At 46.9% G+C, this 27670-nt stretch overlaps 1 protein-coding gene across 1 annotated transcript in view; it reads right to left on the bottom strand.

The window, feature by feature from the left end:
- LOC124722225 (vitellogenin-like) overlaps positions 1 to 27670 on the bottom strand; it is a gene marked incomplete at its 3' end in the record, with an annotated part of 444892 nt that overhangs the window by 166865 nt on the left and 250357 nt on the right. Inside the window, exons 13-15 of the mRNA XM_047247418.1 lie at positions 15410 to 15617; positions 11903 to 12164; positions 1500 to 1704 (exon numbers count right to left, since the gene is read on the bottom strand). Coding sequence (XP_047103374.1) covers positions 1500 to 1704; positions 11903 to 12164; positions 15410 to 15617 — 675 coding nt within the window. The remainder of the gene's footprint in view (positions 1 to 1499; positions 1705 to 11902; positions 12165 to 15409; positions 15618 to 27670) is intronic.

Raw genomic sequence — 27670 nt, 5'->3', positions numbered from 1 at the left:
CTAGGGGAATGATGACCATAGCTGTGAAGTCCCATAGTGCTCAGAGCCATTTGAACCATAACACTCAACTGATCCGGAAAATTGATGCACTCCAAATGTAAAGGTATTTACGATAAGAAACGAACTATTGTTTGAACTAAACATCCACATAATTTTATAATCATTTAACAAAAATTTTCACATTACAGAATAAATAAAATGGAAAACCCATTGATGATGGCACAGTGGAGCCGAAACATGTTGGTTACTGATGAAAAACGGTGTTTTGCATAACTGGCGGACCTCACATCCAACAATTTTAACTGCAAACACGGCCAACACGAGGAGCTGAAAACCAAAATGATGAATTACGATCAAATTAAACTGGAACGTTCACATAGAAAATATTGTAGGGAACGCGAAGCAAAAACCGCGTTCTACTGGCAAAACTCTTAGAAGATACAACAGATTTTCTAAAGAGACTGCCTGCACTACTCTTTTGCGTCCTCTTCCCACACTGTTCTGGGGTAGAACGGAAGAGAAATAGTGTGAATTTGCTACGATGAGCCCTCTGCCAGGCACTTAAGTAGAGTAAGCTAGAGTAGCCATACAGATGTATCTAAATACAGATTTAGACGAGGTCATTCGAAATGGACCAGAAGCTGGGAACAGAGGGACGTGGAGAAGGAAATCGATAATAGATTTCACTTAACACTTCCGGGCTGAGATGCCGTGTTCCATACATAAGACTCTCCCTTGACGTTTCGCCTTCGACTGCGGAAGGCATCCTCCGAGGACAATCGCCGATTGTCCTCGGAGAATGCCTTCCGCAGTCGAAGATGAAACGTCAGGGGAGAGTCTTATGTATGGAACACGGCTACTCAGGCCGGAAGTGTTAAGTGAAATCTATTATCGATTTCCTTCTCCGCAGCTCGTAATCAGTGGCTAGCGTTGCTGCCTCTCGACCACGGGGTCCGGGGTTCGATTCCCGGTCGGGTTGGGGATTTTCTCTGCCCGGGGACTGGGCGTGTGTGTTGTCCTCATTATTCCATCCTCATCACCATTAGTGACAGTAGCTAGATTGGACTGTGTAAAAACTGGACTGCGTAAAAATTGGGTCTTTGTACTGATGACCGCGCAGTTGTGCGCCCCACAAACCAAACATCATCACAGTTCGCCGATTGTCCTCGGAGGATGCCTTCTGCAGTCGAAGGCGAAACGTCAGGGGAAAGTCTTATGTATGGACCACGGTATCTCAGCCCGGAAGTGATAAGTGGTGGCAACACCTGCCGTAAAAGCCTTCATTCTATAATAACAGATTGGATTCAGGAACCAACACACCGTTCAGTTCATTCGATTTATAAAAATGATGGCCGGGTGGTGATCGTGTACCCGTTCCTCCTAAATACGAGCCCATCACTGCGGTGTCCACACTCGGTGACGATGACAGCAGAGGAGCGGGTCCGAGGGAACCCTGGCCACGCAGTGTACACCCTTATCGCGATAGGAATGGTACTCACAGTGCAGAGCCTTCGACGGAGAGGTCGTGGTCTTGCAGGTTGAGGCGCGCCTTGGCGGTGGCGCGGCCCAGCAGTAGCGACTTGAGCTGGAAGGAGACGGGGAAGCCCAGCTCGCTGACGGTCGCCATCACCAGCTCGTCCTGCCCCGCGTTCTGGTAGTGCATGTCCTTCCCCGTCTGCAGCTCCTCCACCAACTTCTGTAGCGCTGCGGGCACACAAATTATCGTCACAGTGCACACTCTTCTTAACTCGAACAGGACCGTGCTGATAAAAGATCCCATTATTTCACCATATCGCCTTTCCGATCTCACCTGATGCTGCAAAAATTCAGGCTTGAAATGTCGCATAGGACTTAGGTGACGCTGAACGAGAATGGAATGCTTTCATTTATTTACTTACCTGAATTTGAAACGCACATGTTCAAAACAAAATACAATACCTAAAAATAAAGTAACAGTTGGTTTGTGGATTCAGGAAGGGGACCAAACAGCAACGTCATCAGTCAGCGAAGGATGAATGCAGTTCAAATGGTTCAAATAGCTCTGAGCACTATGGGACTTAACATCTGAGGTCATCAGCCCCTAGAACTTAGAACTACTTAAACCTAACTAACCTAAGGACATCACACACATCCATGCCCGAGGCAGGATTCGAACCTGCGACCGTATCGCCTAGAACCGCTCGGCAACACCGGCCGGCGGGAAGGAAGTCGGCCATGCCCTTTCAAAGGAACCATCCCGGCATTTGCCTGGAGCGATTTAGGAAAATCACGGAAAACTAAATCAGGATAGTAGGACGCGGGTTTGAACTGTCGTCCTCCCGAATGAGAATCCAGTATGCTAACAACTGCGCCACCTCGCTCAGTTTAATAATACTCAAGTATATCGTTGACATACAGTTCCCATTTACTTTTTCTCGGTCTTCTTGATTCATGGTGAGCTTCCAGGCATTCTGCAGAGCTCCATCATATGTACAATATTTCTACGACACACCCAGCCATCTTATTAATGTGCTACAAGATCTGCTGTTATTTGTATTCGCTGCCTGGATTCCAATCAGACTGTGAAACATTGCTTCTCTCGCACCGCAGTTCATAACTTAGATCGGCTCCCGACGCTCACTATGCCCTTTGATGCTCTTTTGTTTCTCAGAGACCGCTCTTATTTTCCGTAAAACACAAATTCTTTCAGCGTATCCCAACTCCGGTGCATTAGATGGCCAGTGTGATATTAATAAATTAAGAGCTGGACCACAATCCTTGTGTAAATTGAAACATCCGTCCCCGTTTATTGAGTTTTCTGACAGCGTTATTTTTATAGACGCCTTACTTACGCTATCGCAGAGGCTTTGCGTTTGCATCACAATACTGGCCTCATCGTACTTAATTTCACGATTATATTCGTGGCAATGCTCGCGACAGCTGATTTACTTGGTTGGTTTAGTTGATTGTTCCCTTCATCTGTTTTCGATTCTTCTGACAGTCTGCCCCATGTACGAGGCGTGTTTTTTTAAGTAAGTACCGTTTTGAAATTTAAAAAATACGTGCTAAGCTATCTCAATAATTTTATTTTTACATGAAAGCCTGTACCTTAATCTACTTTTCTACATAATTTCCGTCAATATTGAGGCACTTGTCATAACGTTGTACCAGTTTTTGAATACCCTCCTCATAGAAGTCTGCCGCCTGACTTGTTAACCACTGCATCACCACTGTTTTGAAGACGCTGACCACCCAGGTGTTTCTTCAAGTGCAGGAACAGATGGTAGTCACTGGGCGCAAGATCGGGGCTGTACGGAGGATGATCTAAAGTTTCCCATCGAAAAGATTTGATGAGATCTTTGGACTGATTCGTCACATGCGGACGGGCATTGTCTTGCAGCAAAACGATGCCCTTGCTCAACTTCCATGGACAGTTGCTTTGATTCTGGTGTGACGTAGGCCACCAATGTTTCATCGCCCGTAACAATTTGGATTAAGAAATCATCACCGTCGTTGTGGTACCGCTCAAGGAAAGTCAATGCACAGTCTAAACGTTTGGTTTTGTGCACATCCGTCAAAATTTTCGGTACCAAACGTGCGCACAATTTTCGGTAATTCAAGTGCTCGGTCACAATGCCCTACAAAACACTACGAGAAACATGAGGAAAGTCATTCCGCAAGGAGAAAATCGTAAATCGTCTGTTTTCTCTCACCTTATTGTCCACTTCCTGCACCAAAGTTTCATTAACTGCCGAAAGACGCCCACTCCGTTGTTCATCATGCACATTTGTGCGGCCATCTTTAAATGCTCTCACCCTCTTTCTTACCATTCCATCACTCATAATGTTTTCTCCGTAAACTGCACAGATCTCACCATGAATATCGATCGCTTTTAGGCCTTTAGCACTAATAAATCTTATAACAGCCCGTACTTCACAGTCGGCGGGACTCACGATTATCGGAGGCATCTTAAACAATCAGTACACAACGTAAACAAGGAAGAATCAGACTGTAATGGCGTCAGTGCGTAGATTAAGGTACAGGCTTTCAGGCAAAAATAAAATTATTGAGATATCTTAGCACGTCTTTTTTTTAAATTTCAAAACGGTATTTACTTAAAAAACACGCCTCGTAATACAAGCCATATTCGTATGGAACGTAATACACAGCTGTCTTTTGGAGATCCTACATTGTCTTTAATATAACAAACAAGACTTTTTATCTTAGATGAAGGGAGCGAAATACACTGGATGTCTAGAGTCTACCGATCTTTCCGGGTAGTGGGACAGCATAAGGTGGGCAAGCGAGTCTTGGCCTCTCTTCCTCTGTCTCAATCTCAAACGCTTTCTCAGGCGTTCTTGATTCTCATTGCAACGCCTGTTTAGTTTGACGACATGTAAACAACAGTTCGGCAGAACACTCGTAAGCACACCATCAATCCTATTTTCAGCTACCAGAACATTATCGTTCTGGTATCCGGATCCGTGGAAGTCTATGGACCTCGGGCCGGCCGCGGTGGCCGAGCGTTTGTAAGCGCTTCAGTCCGGAACTACGCGGATGCTACGGTCGCAGGTTAGAATCCTGCCTCGGGCATGGATGTGTGCGATGTCGTTAGGTTAGTTAGGCTTCAGAAGTACTAAGTTTAGGGGCTGATGACCTTAGATGTTAAGTCCCATAGTACTTAGAGCCACATGAACCATCTATGGCTGTTAGAGGGCACAGTCTCGCCGCAGCGCAGCGCTCACAGCGTGAGCGTGCCAGTCGTCTCGCCAAGTAACTATGTGGATCAATAGTGTTCCTCGTGGCCGATATATACACGGCAGTCCAGCGTATGGTCAGTCGCACTTACGATTAATGATGTCCGTCTTACTGCATACTTCCTCTCTTGTAACCATTAAACACAACAATTCCCGCACCTTCCGTGCCACTGCTTGCCTGCTGCGAGGCTCCATCCTCTCTCCTCTCCTTTATGTCCTCTATGCCGCCGATAGCCCCAACCTCCATCAGTACACCTCCTTCAGTACGCTGAAGACACCGCTTTCCTCGCTGTCTACCCTACGTTCCAGACATCATAATGATACCTCCAAATCCACCTCCTAATGTAACCAATGGCTCCTCAAGATCAACCCTTCCAAAACCCAAGCAACAATTATAGGACACACCTCCCGTCTCCATGACTTCTAGCTTACCATTTACGACTGTCCTGTCCAGCTAACTAATACACTAAAATATCTTGGACTAAACATCGACTGGCAACTAACTTGGAAGTGTCATTTAACAACCCAAAAGAAAGCTTACAATAGACTGAAACTACTAACTGGCCGAACTTGGGCGTTGCACCACTCCTCGGTCCTCCACACGTGCAAAACCTTCATCTGACCCATCCTTTGCTATGCCAGTTTTGCGTGGATCTCCGCCTCAGCCAAGATCTATCAGTCCCTCCAAATATTGGAACACCATGCAGTCCTGCTGGCTTTCTGTATCCGTTTACCTTCCCTCACAAGGATCCTTTACCAGCTCATGAAACTGCCACCTCTCCTCACTCACATTGAACACCTATGAACAACCTACGCCATCTACAAACTTTACTCCAATAATCCAGTAGTATCCTCTCTACTTTCCAATCCTCATACGCTGCCGCGCCTTTACCAACACATCCCACCAACCCCTCGCCTACATACCCTCCACATACTCACCCAAAGAAACTTCATCCATTTCTCCCTCCGAGAACATAAACTCCACCTCGACATTTACTCTTCCCACCAGCTCCAAATTCACCTAACCCATTCCACCTCATCAGGGCTCCTTCTCCCTCAAAATGGTTCAATGGCTCTGAGCACTATGGGACTCAACATCTGTGGTCATCAGTCCCCTAGAACTTAGAACTACTTAAACCTAACTAACCTAAGGGCACCACACACATCCATGCCCGAGGCAGGATTCAAACCTGCGACTGTAGCAGTCACGCGGCTCCAGACTGACGCGCCTAGAACCGCACGGCCACACTGGCCGGCCCTTCTCCCTCCCCTTCCACTATTTCTTTACCCCCTTTTTCTCCCTCCACTTTTCTTTCCCCACCCCTTTCTCTCATCAAAATGTAGCCATACAAATAACCTCCTCAACACCACCCCTCCTTCTGTCCCAACAGCCACTCCAAACGCATCGATGCTATGCATCAGTCCGCCACCCTTACACCACCACATTCCTCATCTCCTCACCGACCAACATTCCCCCCTTCAACAACAGACTGCCTATCCCAGGGCAGGTACTTCCAGTTTTAGTGACAGGAAAGTGCTTCTATTAAATATAATTGTTTCAGCATCATGTTTTTAATATTTTTAAATGTGTGCATATTGTGTTTGATCTTTTTCAAATGGTTCAAATGGCTCTGAGCACTATGGGACTTAACTGCTGTGGTCATCAGTCCCCTAGAACTTAGAACTACTTAAACCTAACTAACCTAATGACATCACACACATCCATGCCCGAGGCAGGATTCGAACCTGCGACCGTAGCGGTCGCGCCGTTCCAGACTGTAGCGCCTAGAACCGCTCGGCCACTCCGGCCGGCTTGGTGTTTTTAACTAAAGCGCAGAAAGTCATATCCCTTGTCCATATAAAAACTTCCATTTTATTTTGACCTTTAAAAAGTCTTAAATTCACCTTTCTGTTTCTAGTTTTTTCTTCTCATTTAGTTTTTGTTGTTGTTGTTGACCGTACTGCTGACAGGAAACTGCCCGCCGTAATGGGGCGCAGGCAGATGGAATAACAATAAAGAAGAAAAAGAGCAGTCACTTCTGTACTCGCTTCTAATATTGTCGGTTTCTATCAACGCTGTGCTGCGGACTGTTGGATAACCACGTCTCTTGGCACTTGGTTCAAAAATGTGTGTGTGTGAATTCCTAGGGCACCAAACTGCTGAGGTCATCGGTCCCTAGATTTACACACTACTTAAACTAACTTATACTAAGACAAACACACACACATCCACGAGTGAGGACTCGAACCTCCGGCGGGAGAGGCCGCGCAGTCCGCGACATGGTGCCTCAAACCACGCGGTGACATTTGGTCTTTCTCTCTAATCACAATCCAGATGGTATCTGTGGTGTCACCGCCAGACACCACACTTGCTAGGTGGTAGCCTTTAAATCGGCCGCGGTCCGTTAGTATACGTCGGACCCGCGTGTCGCCACTATCAGTGATTGCAGACCGAGCGCCGCCACACGGCAGGTCTAGAGAGACTTCCTAGCACTCGCCCCAGTTGTACAGCCGACTTTGCTAGCGATGGTTCACTGACAAAATACGTTCTCATTTGCCGAAACGATAGTTAGCATAGCCTTCAGCTACGTCATTTGCTACGACCTAGCAAGGCGCCATTACCAGTTACTATTGATATTGTGAATAATGTACAGTCAAGAGCGACGCTCATCATTAATGGATCAAAGTTAAGTATTCCACGAGCTACGTCCGTTTTTTCTAAATTCTAATTTCCTTGTACTGTTCCAGACCTCACGCCAGCCTGCGTGAGCTAAAACGCGTACCTTTCGGCTTCCTCTAATAACAAGGTCTTGGCTCTCCTGTCAACCCACAACAGTATCTCTCTTTGCTTTTGGCCTGTTGCCATCGTTGTGACGAAGGTTTCTGCTTTGCATTTCGTTCTTACCTAGGTTGCTTTGGTCTTGTCCTTGTCTGTGTACTGTGCGTCGTCAGTCAGCCGTGTTCAGCTCACCTGCCGCTTGGAGCCGTGTTCTCTCTCCTTCCGCCTTGCGGTTTCAGGTTTTTCTCTCCTCGGTTCTGACGCATGGACTAATATCCAGCTACCCGCGGAAATAGTAACTGTTCACTTTCAGAAACAAATCTTCTAAATCGCATTATGTCCCATAAACATTCGATGGGATTCATAGCGGAAGATCTGGGTGACCAAATCATTCGCTCGAATTGTCCAGCATTTTCTTCAAAACCGCGAACAACTGTGATTCGGTGACAAGGCGCATAGTCATCCAGAAAATTTACGCCGATATTTGAGAACATGAAACACATGATTGGCTGTAAACTATCGCCAAATAGCCGAATATAATCATTTCTAGCCAATGATCAGTTCTGTTGGACCAGAAGACCCAGCCCATTCCACGTTAACACACCCCACACGATTATGGAGCCACCACTAAATTGCACAGTGCCTCGTTGATAACTTGGGTCAATGGCTACGTAGGGTATGCGCCAAACTCGAATACTAACATCAGCTCTTACCAACTCAAATTAGGACTCATCTGACGAGACCACTGTTTTCCAGTAATCCAGGGTCCAACCGATATGGTCACGAGCCCAGGAGATTTCGTACTGTTAGCAAAGACACTCTCGTCGGTCATCTGCTGCTATAGCCCATTGTCGCCAAATTTCACCGCAGTGTCCCAATGGATGCATTCGTTGTACGAGGTGCATTCAAGTTCTAAGGCCTCCGATATTTTTTTCTAATTAACTACTCACCCGAAATCGATGAAACTGGCGTTACTTCTCGACGTAATCGCCCTGCAGACGTACACATTTTTCACAACGCTGACGCCATGATTCCATGGCAGCGGCGAAGGCTTCTTTAGGAGTCTGTTTTGACCACTGGAAAATCGCTGAGCCAATAGCAGCACGGCTGGTGAATGTGCGGCCACGGAGAGTGTCTTTCATTGTTGGAAAAAGCCAAAAGTCACTAGGAGCCAGGTCAGATGAGTAGGGAGCATGAGGAATCATTTCAAAGTTGTTATCACGAAGAAACTGTTGCGTAACGTTAGCTCGATGTGCGGGTGCATTGTATTGGTGAAACAGCACACGCGCAGCCCTTCCCGGACGTTTTGTTGCAGTGCAGGAAGAAATTAGTTCTTCAAAACATTTTCGTAGGATGCACCTGTTACCGTAGTGCCCTTTGGAACGCAATTGGTAAGGATTACGCCCTCGCTGTCCCAGAACATGGACACCACCATTTTTTCAGCACTGGCGGTTACCTGACATTTTTTTGGTGGTGGTGAATCTGTGTGCTTCCATTGAGCTGACTGGCGCTTTGTTTCTGGATTGGAAAATGGCATCCACGTCTCATCCATTGTCACAACCGACGAAAAGAAAGTCCCATTCATGCTGTCGTTGTGCGTCAACATTGCTCGGCAACATGCCACATGGGCAGCCGTGTGGTCGTCCGTCAGCATTCGTGGCACCCACCTGGATGACACTTTTCGCATTTTCAGGTCGTTATGCAGGATTGTGTGCACAGAACCCACAGAAATGCCAGCTCTGGAGGCGATCTGTTCAAGAGTCATTCGGCGATCCCCCAAAACAATTCTCTCCACTTTCTCGATCATGTCGTCAGACCGGCTTGTGCGAGTCCGAGGTTGTTTCGGTCTGTTGTCACACAATGTTCTGCCTTCATTAAACTGTCGCACCCACGAACGCACTTTCGACACATCCGTAACTCCATCACCACATGTCTCCTTCAACTGTCGATGAATTTCAATTGGTTTCACATCACGCAAATTCAGAAAACGAATGATTGCACGCTGTTCAAGTAAGGAAAACGTCGCCATTTTAAGTATTTAAAACAGTTCTCATTCTCGCCGCTGGCGGTAAAATTCCATCTGCCTTACGGTGCTGCCATCTCTGGGACGTATTGACAATGAACGCGGCCTCATTTTAAAACAATGCGCATGTTGCTATCTCTTTCCAGTACGGAGAAAAAAAATCGGAGGCCTTAGAACTTGAATGCACCTTGTATGCACCACATTGGTTTCTGCAGCTATTTCAAGCAGTGTTGCTTTTCTGTTAGCACAGACAACACTACGCAATCGCCGCTGCTCTCGGACGTTAAGTGAAGGCCGTCGGTCACTGCGTTATCAGTGGTGAGAGATAACCCCTGAAATGTGGTGTTCTCGGCACACTCTTGACACTGTGGGTCTCCGAATACTGAATCCCCTAACGATTTCCTAAATAGAATGTTCCATGCGTCTAACTCCAACTATCATTCCGCGTTCAAACGCTGTTAACTCCCGTGGTGTGGCCGTAGTAACGTCAGACACTTCTGCACTTGAATCAGCTGAGTGCAAGTCACAGCTCCGCCAGTCCACTGCTCTCTTATACCTTGTGTACTCGATACTGCCGCCATCTGTAATGTGCATCATCTCAGTGTGCATCACTGTACTGGCTCGCGACTCATCCGTCACTGCCAGCCGATGCGAATGAAATTTAAAAAACGAAGAGCGGCCATCCAATTAAAAATAGAGGTGAATGACGTTATTCGGAAAGTGATTTTAGGGCAAATTACACTACTGGCCATTAAAACTGCTATACCACGAAGATGACGTGATACAGGCGCGAAATTTAACCGACTGGGAGAAGATGCTGTGATATGCAAATGATTAGCTTTTCACAGCATTCACACAAGGTTGGCGCCGGTGGCGACACATACAGCGTGTGTACATGAGGAAAGTTTCCAACGGATTTCTCATACACAAACAGCAGTTGACCGGCGTTGCCTGGTGAAACGTTGTTGTGATGCCTCGTGTAAGGAGGAGAAATGCGTACCATCACGTTTCCGACTTTGATAAAGGTCGGATTGTAGCCTATGACAATTGCGGTTTATCGTATCGCGACACTGCTGCTCGCGCTGGTCGAGATCCAATGACTGTTAGCAGAATATGGAATCGGTGGATTCAGGAGAGTAATACTAAACGCCATGCTGGATCCCAACGGCCTCGTATCACTAGCAGTCGAGATTACAGGCATCTTATCCGCGTGGCTGTAACGGATCGTGCAGCCACATCTTGATCCCTGAGTCAACAGATGGGGACGTTTGCAAGACGACAGCCGTCTGCACGAACAGTTCGACGACGTTTGCAGCAGCACGGACTATCAGTTCGGAGACCGTGACTGCGGTTACCCTTGACGCTGCATCACAGACAGGAGCGCCTGCGATGCTGTACTCAACGACGAACCTGGGTGCATGAATGGCAAAACGTCATGTTTTTGGATGAATCTAGGTTCAGCTTACAGCATCCTGATGGTCGCATCCCTGTTTGGCGACATCGCCATGAATTCACATTGGAAGCGTGTATTCGTCATCGCCGTACTGGCGTATCACCCGGCGTGATGGTATGGGGTGCTATTGGTTACACGTCTCGATCACCTCTTGTTCGCATTGACGACACTTTGAGCAGTGGACGTTACATTTCAGATGTGTTACGACCCGTGGCTCTACCCTTCATTCGATCCCTGCGAAACCCTATATTTCAGCAGGATGATGCACGACCGCATGTTGCAGGTCCTGTACGAGCGTTTCTGGATACAGAAAATGTTCGACTGCTGCCCTGGCCAGCACATTCTCCAGATCTCTCACTAACTGAAAACGTCTGGTCAATGGTGGTCGAGCAACTGGCTCGTCACAATACGCCAGTCACTACTCTTGATGAACTGTGGTATCGTGTTGAAGCTGCATGGGCAGCTGTACCTATACACGCCATCCAAGCTTTGTTTGACTCAATGACCAGTCGTATCAAGGCCGTTATTACGGCCAGAAGTGGTTGTTCTGGATACTGATTTCTCAGGATCTATGCACCAAAATTGCGTCAACACGTAATCACATGTCAGTTGTAGTATAATATATTTGTCCAATGAATACCCGTTTATCATCTGCATTTCTTCTTGGTGTAGCAATTTTAATGGCCAGTAGTGTAAAATAACTCTTTATAAGTTCTGAACGTTGCACTGGAAAATGTACCAACCTAATAAAAGACATTGCAACAGTGGTCAAAACGTTGGTATGTACAATAACACAAAAGCACAGTGACAGACTTTCAGATAATTATTGACGGCAATGTTACAAGTTGTAATAGACCATTAGTTCCTCGTAGGGGTCGGGAAGCGGTAAAGACCCGCACAGAGTGCGCTACCTTTATCGATGTTGTCAACGATGTTCTTGTCGAACAGGAAGAGCCGGTCGCGCAGCCCGCCGAAGTTGAGTCGGAGGCTGCCCTGCAGGCGCGGCAGCCTCCGCGCGGCGATGCGCAGCTTCTCCCGGATGGCGGACAGGCTGCGTGGGGCTGCCGCCGACCGCACGGGCCTTTTCTGCTTGGGGCCCGACTCCGGCCCGGGGAAGGCGTGCTGCAGCGACAGCTCCACCAGCCGAGCGGGGTCCGTCGTCCACAGCTCCGCCTACGCAGCAACACGATACTCAGTTTGCTCACCTGACTGCATTATTATGGTCACCTCCTACCTGTGACGTCGAAAGCTCGTAACTCACGGCACGTGTCACTACTGGTGTTCTGGTGATGCATACGTGTAAGGGATCTGATTAATGCTACAACTACACTGATGTCCAATATTAAAACAGCAAACGGCTGTTTCCCCGTCGTGTGTCTAATTCACGATATAGTCATACAAACTGTCAACCAGATTGAAATTTTCACTCTACAGCGGAGTGTGCGCTGATATGAAACTTACTGGCAGATTAAAACTGTGTGCCGGACCGAGACTCGAACTCGGGACCTTTGCCTTTCGCAGGCAAGTGCTCTCCCAACTGAGCTACCCAAGGACGACTAACGCCCTGTCCTCACAGCTTTACTTCTGCCAGTACCTGGTCTCCTACCTTCCAAATTTTACATATCAGCGCACACTTCATTCTAGAAACATCCCCCAGGCTGTGGCTAAGCCATGCCTCCGCAATATCCTTTCTTTCAGGAGTGCTAGTTCTGCAAGGTTCGCAGGAGTGCTTCTGTAAAGTTTGGAAGGTAGGAGACGAGGTACTGGCAGAAGTAAAGCTGTGAGGACGGGGAGTGAGTCGTGCTTGGGTAGCTCAGTTGGTAGAGCACTTGCCCGCGAAAGGCAAAGGTCCCGAGTTCGAGTCTCGGTCCGGCACACAGTTTTAATCTGCCAGGAAGTTTCATGTCAACCAGATGTCCGTACGATCGAGTTCTGCACGGAAGATGACATCCCACTCATCGGACAACCATGCCAACGATGATGTAACGGTACCTATGAAACTACATAGTGTTTGCCTGGTAGTATCACATTCACAATAACCGTGTACACAACCACAGAAGGCGCAGTATGGCATAGAGAAGACGCCTACCAGGCTCTCTGCGGTGGAGGGCCAGAGAAAGAAAGGAAGCAGGACAGTCGTAAGCCGATGGCTTAGTGTGAATCGTTCTTTGGTGTCTCGGATGTGGCGACAATGTATACAGATCGAAACTGTATCCGGAATTCCAGGGCAGAGCCGACCACGTGTGATTTCAGAACAAAGGACCGTTATATGGCTGTAAGGACACGACAGTACAGCCTAAGTACTGCACATCAACTGGTATGTGAGCTCGCAGCATACAATGGACGTGTTGTATCGAGGCAAGCGGTGTGCAGAAGGCTTCGGCAGAGACCTACTGTACTACTACCTCTGACACGTCTCCACAGAAGGGAACGTGAGGAGTGGAGTCAACATGACACCTGGACGGTAGAGCAGTGGGCCAATTCCGTTTTCACAGATGAGTCCCGATTTGGTCTGCAGGGTGATTCGCGATGGATTCGCCTCTGGGAGGGACGTGCAACACGATTTCGTTACCCAAGCAGTGTGCAAAGAGACTGATATCGAGGAGGTGTGGGCAGGGATCATGTTTACCACTCGAAATTGTACGGGTGAATCGGCAAGGTTTAACTGCTGGAATTTGTCAAGTCTAACAGAAGTCAATTAACTGAAATTGTTTCCGTGGAATGGAAGTGTTTTGGTGTGACGGCTGGCAGTCTAAGTGAAACTGTTTTCTGAAATGTAGCCGTGCTGAGAATTAATCCGCATCCGCCAACGAACGCTTTCTAATTAATCAAAAGAGTGATGTCTCGTGCAGAACATCGCTAAGAACCGGTAAATGCTGGTCACCACGATGGTCAGAGTACGAGGCGAAGGGAAATTTCAACATCATTAGCGAAAGCTCAATTTACATTTTCGCAGGACTGGCACGACTTCATAAAGGCTTTATCGAAGCTAATCGTATGTTTAAGTTCCATGTAAATAGAGGTATTAAGGGACTGTGTTAGTAATAAACCCATTAAAAGTACACTCGCCATAATTTCATACTAATTTGTTAATATTCTGCCAACTCACATTAACGCGAGCGCCTGTCAAAGGTTTGAATAACCACCTTTTGCAGCCGGACCGCTGCGAGACATGCAGGAAGAGATTCAGTGAGGTTCAGGAAGGTACCAACTCCAGTGCCGTGTACAGCTGCGCTAGCTTACTCGGTCAAGGTTCCATGGCACGAACATCTCGATCGAGGATGTGCCACAGATTCTCGACTGGGTTTGAATCCGTTTGATGGCCAGCATCCTGGTGCTCTTTGAACCACGCACACAAACTGCGAGTTATGTGACACATTGCATTGACATGCTGATGGATACCATGGTCCCGAAGAAATACAGACTGGATAAAGAGGGGGACATGATCCCAAAGTACAGATACATACTTCTGTTGATCCATTGCGCCTTCCAGAATGACGAAATTACCCAGGCAATGCCCTCAGACTGGACCATTACAACTATTTTTGTAGGGCGTTCGCTTTGAGACGTTTGAAGGTGTACACTCCAGTAGCCGTCTGTCAGATGGAGCATTAGACGTGATTCATCTGAAAAGGTCACCTGTCACGATACAGTGGACGTCCAAGTGCGGTACTGGCGCGCAAATTCCAGCCTTCGTCGCCCATGAACAGCAGTCAGCATGGGTGCATAAACGATGTGCCTGTTGCAGACGCCCATACACGGCAACGTTCGCTGAACAGTCGTTGAGGAGACAGTATTGGTGGCCCCTCGGTTCATCTGGGAGGGGTGGAGTGGTCAGTTGCCCGACAGTTTTGCACGTCTAAGCGGACGTACATGTCTCGGAGTCGTCGTTCACCCCTGTCATCTATGGCCCTTGCCATTTGCTTTAGAGTATTTGTCTTGATGGGGTTTTGGATAGCGCCATTTTACCACGTACGGTATACTATATCTACGGGCCAAGACTCGAACTCGGGACCTTTCCCTTTCGCGGGCAAGTGCGGGTAGAGTACTTGCTCGCGAAAGGCAAAGGTCCCGAGTTCGAGTCTCGACCCGGCACACAGTTTTAATCTGCCACGAAGTTTCATATCAGCGCACACTCCGCTGCAGAGTGAGAGTTTCATTCCAGTTTCAGAAATGCTTCCATCCGCGACTCGAAAGCCAATGATCATGCCCTTTTGGAAGTCAGATATAGCACTCCTTTCTGCATTACGACAACGACTGCACTGTTTTCCGTGCCCCTCCCCTGCTCTCATTAATGTGACCGGACCGTGTACTTTCTGAAGTTTGCTTCGCGCGTAATTTTTCTGTTTTCTATGTGTGACATTTCTCTGTAACTTTGCCATATAGTTAACTGATAAATAAAGTAAATAAGAGCGAACCTCTATTTCGTTGGTGGAGAAGCCGCCGAGCCGCGTAAGGCGGCGGTAGTAGAGGTTGGCGCCGCCGACGGAGGGGGCGTAGCTGAGCTCCTGCAGCAGCAGCTGGCGCATGCCGGCGGACGCCGCCGTCCACACGCTCGTGTACGGCAGCTGCGGGCCCACCGGCGCCGGCTTGGCCAGCTTCAGCACGCCGCGCGCCCACTCGCTCCTGCAGCACACGCGTCACATTTGCCTCACCATCCGCTATATGACTGTGTCTTACCTACACACTATTTGATCAAAACTACCTGGAATTAAGTGCCATAGTAAGTGGATGATGTCACCTGAGGAACAAACTCATCAGGGGAAAAAAGAGAGGTTGCAACATTTGTAAATGTTAGGCATATAAAGTCAAACGTATTGAAACAAAGAGCTTTTATACCATAAAACTCAAACTAATGCCAGTGTCTTGACTGTAATTCACAAGTAACGAGTACTTTTGTCACTTTCTAAATGGAGCACCAAAAAAAGGATCAAGTGGCCCAGTTGAAGAAGCAAGAGAATCCACAAAACTTTAACCAGCTAGAAGTAGAACCAACACCCTTCACTGAAGTCAATAGACTTATAAAAATTCTAAAAATAAAAACCACATTTGGTGTTGCTGGAATTTCAAAAAGAATTCTGAAAAGTTGCTTCAACCGAATAACTAATGTCCTCAGTGTTATACATGGTGGTCCACTGATCGTGACCGGGACAAATATCTCACGAAATAAGCGTCAAACGAAGAAACTGCAAAGAACGAATCTTGTCTAGCTTGAAGGGGGAAACCAGATGGCGCTATGGTTGGCCCGCTAGATGGCGCTGCCGTAGGTCAAACGGATATCAACTGCGTTTTCTTTAAATAGGAACCCCCATTTTTTAATACATATTCGTGTAGTACGTAAAGAAATATGAATGTTTTAGTTGGACCACATTTTACGCTTTGTGACACATGGCGCTGTAATAGTCACAAACATATGGCTCACAATTTTAGACGAACAGTTGGTAACAGGTAGGTATTTTAAATTAAAATACAGAACTTAGGTACGTTTGAACATTTTATTTCGGTTGTTCCAATGTGATACATGTACCTTGAACTTATTATTTCTGAGAACGCATGCTGTTACAGAGTGATTAGCTGTAAATACCACATCAATGCAATAAATGCTCAAAATGATGTCCGTCAACCTCAATGCATTTGGCAATACGTGTAACGACATTCCTCTCAACAGCGAGTAGTTCGCCATCCGTAATGTTCGCACATGCATTGACAATGCGCTGACGCATGTTGTCAGGCGTTGTCGGTGGATCACGATAGCAAATATCCTTCAACTTTCCCCACAGAAAGAAATCCCGGGACGTCAGATCCGGTGAACGTGTGGGCCATGGTATGGTACTTCGACGACCAATCCACCTGTCATGAAATATTCAATACCGCTTCAATCGCACGCGAGCTATGTGCTGGACATTCATCGTGCTGGAAGTACATCGCCATTCTGTCATGCAGTGAAACATCTTGCAGTAACTTCGGTAGAACATTACGTAGGAAATCAGTATACATTAAACCATTTAGATTGCCATCGATAAAATGGGGGCCAATTATCCTTCCTCCCATAATGCCGCACCATACATTAACCCGCCAAGGTCGCTGATGTTCCACTTGTCGCAGCCATGGTGGATTTTTCGTTGCCCAATAGTGCATATTATGCCGGTTTACGTTACCGCTGTTGGTGAATGACGCTTCGTCGCTAAATAGAACGCGTGCAAAAAATCTGTCATCGTTCCGTAACTTCTCTTGTGTCCAGTGGCAGAACTGTACACGACGTTCAAAGTCGTCGCCATGCAATTCCTGGTGCATAGAAATATGGTAAGGGTGCAATCGATGTTGATGCAGCATTCTCAACACCGACGTTTTTGAGATTCAAGATTCTCGCGCAATTTGTCTGCTACTGATATGTAGATTAGCCGCGACAGGAGGTAAAACACCTACCTGGGCATCATCATTTGTTGCAGGTCGTGGTTGACGTTTCACATGTCGCTGAACGCTTCCTGTTCCCTTAAATAGCGTAACTATTCGGCGAACGGTCCGGACACTTTGATGATGTCGTCCAGGATACCGAGCAGCATGCATAGCACACGCCCGTTGGGCATTTTGATCACAATAGCCATACATCAACACGATATCGACCTTTTCCGCAATTGCTAAACGGTCCATTTTAACACGGGTAATGTATCACGAAGCAAATACGGTCCGCACTGGCGGAATGTTACGTGATACCACGTACGTATACGGTTTTGTCACAAAGCGAAAAAAGTGGTCCAACTAAATCTTGTGTTTTGACTATTACAGCTCCATCCATCACAAAGCGAAAAAGTGGTCCAACTAAAACATTCATATTTCTTTACGTACTACATGAATATGTAATAAAAATGGGGGTTCCTATTTTAAAAAAAAAAACGCTGTTGATATCCGTTTGACCTATGGCAGCGCCGTCTACCGGGCCAACCATAGCGCCAGCTGGTTTCCCGCTTCAAGCTAGACGAGTTTCGTTGTTCGTTTGATGCTTATTTCGTGAGATATTTGGCCCGCTCACTAGCAATATACCACCCTGTATACGTAATGCATCACTGGTACAGGGAATTATTCCAGGCAGGTTAAAATATGCAGTTGTTAAGCCTCTTCATAAGAAAAGTGACAAGAAAGACAGAAAGACTAAAACAATTATCGTCCAGTTTCCTTGCTGACAGCTTTTTTCCCAATATACTCGAAAAAGTAATGTTCTATACAGTAGTCTCACACTTAGGTAGGAATAGTTAAGAATTTTGATGAGGACTGGGTCCACAACCTTCACGAAATTTCAGAATGAAGACATTCCCCTTTAAGCTGTCAAAATATTATTTACTGTGATTGCAATTTCCACACACGGTCACTGTCAAGCATTCTGAAAGCCATGTCACCAAATAAAATACACTTAACTACAACACTGACAAACGTTGAAAAACGAAAATTTTAAAGGTACGTACGTGAAATGTTGTAACCTACTCATTAACATTTAGCTGGACACGCTGGAACACATTTCCGAGGAGTGTAAAAGCAAATATATGTCGAGGTGTAAATTTATCCGCTGTTCCATACACCATGTGAGCAAACTTAAGAAAGCTAATGAACCAACAGCAGATATGATGAAAACCTAAATTAAAATCTAGTGTTGTTGTTGTTGTTGTGGTCTTCAGTCCAGAGACTTGTTTGATGCAGCTCTCCACACTACTCTATCCTGTGCAATCTTCTTCATCTCCCAGTACCTACTGCAACCTACATGCTTCTGAATCTGCTTAGTGTATTCATCTCTTGGACTCCCTCTACGTTTTTTACCCTCCACGCTGCCCACCAATACTAAATTGGTGATCCCTTGATGCCTCAGAACATGTCCTACCAACCGATCCTTTCTTCTAGTCAAGATGTGCCACAAATTTCTCCCCAGTTCTATTCAATACTTCCTCATTAGTTATGGGATCTACCCATCTAATCTTCAGCATTTTTCTGTAGCACTACATTTCGAAAGCTTCTATTCTCTTCTTGTCCAACTATTTATCGTCAACGTTTCACTTCCATACATGGCTACACTCCACACAAATACTTTCAGAACTGACTTCCTGACACTTAAATCTATACTCGATGTTAACAAATTTCTTTTCTTCAGAAACGCTTTGCGTGTCATTGCCAGTATACATTGTAATCCTCTCTACTTCGGCCATCATCAGTTGTTTTGCTCCCCACATATCAAACCTTATTTACTACTTTAAGCGTCTCATTTCCTAATCTAATACCCTCAGCATCACCCGATTTAATTCGACTACATTCCACTATCCTCGTTTTGCTTTTGTTGATGTTCATCTTATATCCTCCTTTCAAGACCCTGTCCATTCCGATCAGCTGCTCTTCCAGGTCCTACAATGTCATCGGCGAACCTCAAAGTTTTTATTTCTTCTCCATGAATTTTAATACCTACTCCGAATTTTTCTTTTGTTTCCTTTACTGCTTGCTCAATATACAGATTGAACAACATCGGGGAGAGGCTACAACCCTGTCTCACTCCCTTCCCAACCACTGTTTCCCTTTCATGTCCCTCGACTCTTATAACTGCCATCTGGTTTCTGTACAAATTGTAAATAGCCTTCCGCTCCCTGTATTTTACGCTTGCCACCTTCAGAATTTGAAAGAGAGAATTCCAGTCAACATTGTCAAAAGCTTTCTCTGAGTCTAAAAATGCTAGAAACGTAGGTTTGCCTTTCCTTATTCTATTTTCTAAGATAAGTCGTAGGGCCAGTATTGCCTCACGTGTTCTAACATTTCTACGGAATCCAAACTGATCTTCTACCAGTTTTTCCATTCGTCTGTAAAGAGTTAGTGTTAGTATTTTGCAGCCGTGGCTTATTAAACTGATAGTTCGGTAATTTTCACGTCTGTCAACACTTGCTTTCTTTGGGATTGGAATTATTATATTCTTCTTGAAGTCTGAGGGTATTTAGTCTGTCTCATACATTTTGCTCACCAGATGGTAGAGTTTTGTCAGGACTGGCTCCCTCAAGGCTGTCAGTAGTTCTAATGGAATGTTGTCTACTCCCGGCGCCTTTTTTCGACTTAGGTCGTTCAGTGCTCTGTCAAACTCTTCACGCAGTATCATGTCTCCCATTTGATCCTCATCTACATTCTCTTCCATTTCCATAATGTTATCCTCAAGTACATCACGCTTGTACAGACCCTCTATATACTCCTTCCACCTTTCTGCTTTCTCTTCTTTACTTAGAACTGGGTTTCCATCTGAGCTCCTGATATTCATACAAGTGGTTCTCTTTTCTCCAAAAGTCTCTTTAGTTTTCCTGTAGGCAATATCTATCTTACCCCTAGTGAGATAAGCCTCTACATCCTTACATTTGTCCTCTAGCCATTCCTGCTTAGCCATTTTGCACTTCCTGTTGATCTCATTTTTGAGACGTTTTTATTCCTTTTTGCCTGCTTCATTTACTGCATTTTTATATTTTCTCCTTTCATCAATTAAATTCAATATATCTTCTGTTACCCTATTATTTCTATTAGCCCTCCAGTGTAGCAGGAGTAATAAACGGATCACAACAGTGGCAAATATGCAAACATGGAAATAAAAAAATGGTTCAAATGGCTCTGAGCGCTATGGGACTTAACATCTGTGGTCATCAGTCCCCTAGAACTTAGAACTACTTAAACCTAACTAACCTAAGGACATCACACACATCCATGCCCGAGGCAGGATTCGAACCTGCGACCGTAGCGGTCAAGCGGTTCCAGACTGAAGCGCCTAGAACCGCACGGTCACTCCGGCCGGCGAACATGGAAAGAGCATGAGGCTTAGAGTACGGAGATGCTAGTATAAAGAGCCCATATGTGGTTGCAAAAAGTATGCGTAGAAAGGAGGAAAGTGACAGAAAAACACGGTGGTCACATTAATGTGATCACCGTCGACGTTCGACGTCAAAATGCAATAACCACTCACATACTGAAGGTGGCAGCACTAGCAATGGAGGGTGTACAAAGCATGTCGTGGGTGAACGGGTTGGGGAGGGGAGGGGGGGACGCGCCGGCCGCTGGTGGCCGAGCGGTTCTGGCGCTACAGTCGAATCCTGCCTCGGGCATGGATGTGAGTGATGTCCTTAGGTTAGTTAGGTTTAAGTAGTTTTGGGGGGTGGGGGACGTGGAAACAGTGTAGTCGTTGTGGTAATTCAGAAACGGAGCGGTTTTTTTCTGACGTCCAAAAGGGACGTTAACTGCGTCACATGGCGTCGTTTGCCCGGCGGAGATGACACGTGGTAAGAGAGGTCTGCAGCGCGCCGCCAATAATCGCGCAAAAGTCTTGTAATCAGTATTTAATAAGGTGGTGGGCCGTCGTAATTCCAGGTGTCGGTTTATGAACGGGTGCAATAACGCCCTCGACAAAAACTTGAGGAGTCGCAGCTGTAGACGTGACAAGATCATTACACATCTTCGTCCTTTGCGTAGACGTGAGACCACAAAACGTACGATGAAGTTCGGTACGGAAACCGTCGATGCCTGGCGATTTGCATAGCTGTAGCGGGTAGTGACCTGGGTAGCCGCGCGGTCGAAGGCGCCCTGTCGCGGTGCGCACAGCTCCCCCCGTCGGAGGTTTGAGTCCTCCCTCGAACATGAGTCTGTGTGTTGTCCTTAGCGTAAGTTAGTTTAAGTTAGATTAAGTAGTGCGTAAGTCTGGCGTGAGGTCGGATGAGCTGAGCGCGGGCGCAAACTCACAGTTCCTCGGTGCTTTTGGTGCGGACCCGCCCGACGCCGGCGCGCCGTAAGGCACGGAATCTCACACCAGGACGTATTTCTCGGGCCGGCCCGGATGTTGCCTTGCGTCAAAAGGGAGAGCTGCGACGCACCCAGATGCGAAAGCGAAGGGCGTGTGGCACAGGGGGAGCTGTGTCCAGGGACCGAAGATCTGTCCCTCGGGAGGGAGGGTTGAGCGTGGCTGCTAGGCTGCGGGGGTGTTGCTTACTCTGTGTGCGACCCCTCTGCGCTGGCTTGGCCGACGGGTGGAAGCTCGGGCTAGTAGGCGGCCAAGGACGAGAAGTGCGTCCGCTTCTCCGGAGTGAGGGATGTACTTGCCGAGGAGCGTCGGGTGACATCATCGATGACGGGGCCACCGATGGGGACCGGTACGTTGGCAACGGCGTGCTGAACCAACACCACCTAGACTGCAGGCTTGCGCACATACTTGTGACGTCACATACTGACGGCCGGGTCTGCATCGGAACTCTCCTGTTAAGCACTCTGCAGCTATACGAACTTCACGAGTTTTAGAGCTGAGACCACATAGGGATTCCCGTGCTTTCCTCTTCTACAAGGCCTTGAAATGAAAGTATGGAAATTTATATCGTTGCGTAAAGTAACTGAACAAAACTGCCCTACGTTATTTCAAGATGCAAAATTATTTTGACGATTTGCCTTAAATAGATCGCTACCGTCGCAGGTTCGAATCCTGCCTCGGGCATGGATGTGTGTGATGTCCTTAGGTTAGTTAGGTTTAAGTAGTTCTAAGTTCTAGGGGACTGATGACCACAGATGTTAAGTCCCATAGTGCTCAGAGCCATTTGAACCATTTTTTATTTCCATGTTTGCATATTTGCCACTGTTGTGATCCGTTTATTACTCCTGCTACACTGGAGGGCTAATAGAAATCCTAGGGTAACAGAAGATATATTGAATTTAATTGATGAAAGGAGAAAATATAAAAATGCAGTAAATGAAGCAGGCAAAAAGGAATAAAAACGTCTCAAAAATGAGATCAACAACAGACCCTGCAAAAGACAAAATAAAAATAAACAAAGTTAACACAACTAAAAATGTAGTAATAGTGGATATCGCCACCCAAAAGCGGAACCAACTGGTAATTCTTTATGATGTACCTGTTACACTTAAAGAAAATGATATTTGTGAGACAATTAGTCAACAGAACTTTGAGGACATACATTTAGAAACATTTAAAAATAAGTTGAAGCTGAGTTTTAAAACTGGACCCCAGGAACGGGATGTCGTACATCACGTTGCCGAGTCTCGAGGATTATGTGGCGCCGGCTCACCACTATGGGCAGAATATACATGGGCTTCCATGCCATCAACGTGAGGGACTACCAAGTGGTTCCCCTGTGCCACAATTGTGGCGATTTGGACCACCTTCACAAACACTGCAAACGGAAACCGGCTTGCTTCAGGTGTGAGGCTGAAGACCATGCGGCAGAACTGAAATATGTGTCCCCTGCAAGCGGAGAGGCAAGAAGAGCTGCATTACTACAGGAAGAAACTGCCCTACCTGCAGGATGTTAGAGCAAAGGCTCATTGCTAGAACTGATCATGGCTGAAGCTATATCTGTACATAGGAAGCCTAAGAGAAAGTCCCCGAGTAAAGGGCTGAGGGATGCACTGAGAGCCAGCAGATTCAGGGAATTCATACAAAATTTCACCAAGATACAAACTGAAGAAGTGGAAATGAAGGACGATTGTATGCAAACGGACCCTTGTGGTCAGAAAGATGCTCCCTCTCGTTCAAGCTGGGGACTAAGGCCATCCTGTGGTAGGGAGAATTTCGATGACAAGGCGCAATAACATGGTTACCAAAGAGCGAGTGCAGGTCAATGTCGTGAGCAGCACTACTTCGCCTATAGATCCATCTTTACAGAGCGGTTTGGGTGTAGACCCCATAAGGGTATACCCAAACATATATGCAATTAGCGCTCCTGCAGAAGCCGACTGTCCTCACTACAGCTCTGAGACATCTGGTGCGTGTTGGCCATGAGTACGGTAGGGACGTCACCTTCTCGGTTATGGAGGCTGTGGATAGGATACAGCCTAAGACGATAAATCTCCCCACTGACTTCGGGGCCCTGCGAGACTTAGTCAAAAAAGTTTTTGACAGACGAAATGAAAAATTTGATTTAGATGAGTTGTACAATCTGTCATTACAAATGGGAGGATAGCGCATGATTGGAGTAAGAACTGGCTGGATTCACACATACGAACATACTTTCCACAAGTAAGATAAACATAGGACAAATAAATGCGCATAACAGTAAACTAGTAACGCAGGAACTCCGAAGAGTGGTGGAGGAGAGGAGTCTGGACGTGCTCTGTCTGCAGGAGCCATACTCCCAAGCTGGGCAGATCCCCTTCGCAGCAGCCAGCTGGCAGGTAATCCACAGTGAAGTGGAACCAAGAGCTGCAGTCATGATCACAAATAGGGCACTGAGAGCTACAGCTCTAGTACAGTTTTCTGATGACCACTGCAACGTCGTGGAACTACAGTCACCTATTGGAGTGCTGTACCTTATAAATATGTACTTCCAGTACTGTAGAGGAATCGATGAATTCCTAGATAAATTAACTCAGGTGGCCACGGCGTTGCAGGGGCGCAGATTTGTCGTTACAACAGATATAAACACGAAGTCCCCCTCCCCCCTCCCCCCCCCCCCTTAGTTCAGTGGCACCCGAGACGACAGAGGAGAAAAAGCTGAAGAGACTATAATGGCATTGTAATTAATGGTCGTCAATAAACAAGGGCACCGCCCTACCCACACAGGTGGTGGGGGTGAGGGCACAAATATTGGCCTTACCTTTGTAACGCCTAATCTCGTAACAAAGGTAAGAGATTGGACGGTCTGGGAACAAATCGCTACCAGTGACCACAATTTAATAACATTCTCATTGGGTCGTGGAGAGTGCCACTAGGACGTGGGGTGGGAAATACCGTTCAACTAGAACAGAACTGATTAGGAGCGCTTGGCAAAGCAGTGTGACATACCGACATTGCCAGAAGGTGACGAGAACGTGGAAGAATACGCCGAGGAGCTAGTGAAAACAGTCATCGGGGTGGTGAAGGAAGCTGTACCAACAAGGAGGAGAGCCGTTGCAGCTTCCCCGTCACCATGGTCAGCCGAAATGGGACAGATGCACCAGTCTGTAAGGAGGGCAAGGAGGTACCACCAGCGAAGTATCGTCTGGGAAGAAAAGCAACGTTTCCAGAATGAGATTTTCACTCTGCAGCGGAGTGTGCGCTGATATGAAGCTTCCTGGCAGATTAAAACTGTGTGCCCGACCGAGACTCGAAATCGGGACCTTTGCCTTTCGCGGGCAAGTGCTCTACCATCTGAGCTACCGAAGCACGACTCACGCCCGGTACTCACAGCTTTACTTCTGCCAGTATCTCGTCTCCTACCTTCCAAACTTTACAGAAGCTCTCCTGCGAACCATGCAGAACTAGCACTCCTGAAAGAAAGGATATTGCGGAGACATGGCTTAGCCACAGCCTGGGGGATGTTTCCAGAATGAGATTTTCACTCTGCAGCGGAGTGTGCGCTGATATGAAACTTCCTGGCAGATTAATTTCATATCAGCGCACACTCCGCTGCAGAGTGAAAATCTCATTCTGGAAATATCCCCCAGGCTGTGGCTAACCCATGTCTCCCCAATATCCTTTCATTCAGGACTGCTAGTTCTGCATGGTTCGCAGGAGAGCTTCTGTAAAGTTTGGAAGGTAGGAGACGAGACACTGGCAGAAGTAAAGCTGTGAGTACTGGGCGTGAGTCGTGCTTCGGTAGCTCAGATGGTAGAGCACTTGCCCGCGAAAGGCAAAGGTCCCGAGTTCGAGGCTCGGTCGGGCACACAGTTTTAATCTGCCAGGAAGTATCAAAGCAACGTTGGTTGGGAATTTACAGGGAGGCTAAAGAACAGTTTCAACAGGAGCTGAGGGCAGTAAGGTTGAAGAGTTGGGAGAAATTTGTTTAAAGCCAATTGGCTACAGGCCCATGGGGTATCCCGTACAAGTTAGCATGTGAAAAAATAAGATCACCAATGGTGCTGTCTACCGTCAGGGACGGGGACTGGATGAAGAAAACTTGGCAGGAGACTGCTGAGATTCTCCTTTGGGTCCTGTTGTCTGACAATAGACAAGAAGATGATTCAGAAGAACAACGACGAATCAGAAGAGAAGACCAACAGGCCAATGGAAATAATAGTATTGTTTATCCCATCTCTGAAGAGGAGGTCGGTGCCCAAATAAAGGCCCCGAAGAAGGGCAAAGCTCCTGTCCCAGACGGCATCACAGCGCAGGTGGTGCAATTCCTGGCCCCTCAAGTTGGTGGCGCCTCTCACTAAGTTATACAATGAGTGCTTAAGGCTCAGAAAATTCCCCTCCATCTGGAAGAAGGCAAATGTTGTAATAATTAAGAAAGGTCTAGATAAAGACCCAAAAGAAGCAAAATCCTACAGGCCTATTTGCCTACTGGACCTGCTGGGGAAACTTTTTGAGAGGTTGCTGGCAGACAGACTGGTAGCACATCGCGTATTGTGTGGGATGAGTGACAGGCAGTTCGGCTTTCGGTCGGGAAGATCGGCGTCTCATGCAATCGCCCTGGCTGCAGAGATCTATGATTCAGCCCCGTAAAAGTACATCGTCAGTATCACAGTGGATATCAGTGGCCCCTTTGACAACCTGTGGTGCCCATCGCTCTTCTGCTTGCGGGAGGAGTGTCCAGGGCCATTTTATGGCGGTCTTAGGAGATATTGTGAAGAAAGGGAGGTCTGACTATCGTACCCTAACGAGAAAAATCAGCAAAAAGATAAAAAAGGGGTGTCCACAGGGCTCTGTCCTGGGGCCACTCTTTTGGGACATAAACATGGATCCTTTCTTGGACAACTTAAAGAACAGTAATGATGTGCTAGAGGTCATAGTCTACGTAGATGACCTCCTCCTGCTGGTTGGCAGTCGTAGCTGCAAAGCCCAAAATCGAAAGGGGAATATGCATCCTGACTACGTGGTGCTGTACAGCAAAAATGACGATAGCACCTAGCAAGTCCATGTACTTACTACTAAAGGGACAACTTGTGCGAAAACCAACAGTAAGAATAAATGGCTCACCAGTTCTTCGGCGCCATGAGATACGATATCTAGGTGTAGTCGTCGATGAGACGACACTGTAACGCAAAGATCCCTGGAAACACTCAGTAACTTGATCGCGATCTGACATAAACGTTTCCACGTGCCACCAGACTTAATTAAATTATACCACAACAGTATTCTAACCTCGATTGTAGGATACGGCTCAGGAGTCTGGGCACACAGGCTCACGAGGGTCATGCCCGCCATGGCCGTATGAAGAGTGCAGCGAAATATGCTCCTGCGTTCTGTAGGGGCATACAGGACAACTCCGGGGAAGCACTATTTGTACTAATGGGACTTTGTCCTCTTTATATAAAAATCAGAGAACATGTAGCATGGTACTGGGTGAAAAAGGAGAAAAGGGACCTAATAGTTGAAATCATGGGGACTCATGTAGGGGATAAGTCTGGAATTAAAAGAAGGGGGGAGGATCTATGGTAGGAACAGTGGAACAACGATGAAACGCGTCGAAGAACACACGAGTTGCTGCCCAATATCAAGGAGCGTTTACAGCTCAAATACTTCAAGCCATCAAGCACTTTCTTACTGGACATGGACCCTACCCAGCATACCTATGCCGGTTTGGGAAGTGGGCTACACCAACGTGTGACTGTGGTGCTTACAGGGCACCCCGGGCCGTGTGGTGTATGAGTGCCCCATCTTCGACGACGTAGCAGCACAATTAAGACAACAGCTTCCAAATCTCGACACGTACTGCCTGCTCAGGCAAGAGGACCACTTTCAAATCCTAAATTAACTT

This window comes from Schistocerca piceifrons, chromosome X (assembly GCF_021461385.2).
Source record: "Schistocerca piceifrons isolate TAMUIC-IGC-003096 chromosome X, iqSchPice1.1, whole genome shotgun sequence".
In the NCBI taxonomy this organism is placed as follows: Eukaryota; Metazoa; Arthropoda; class Insecta; order Orthoptera; family Acrididae; genus Schistocerca; species Schistocerca piceifrons.
The sequence above is the reverse complement of the archived record's forward strand: the minus strand, read 5'-3'. Positions and strand labels throughout refer to the sequence as shown.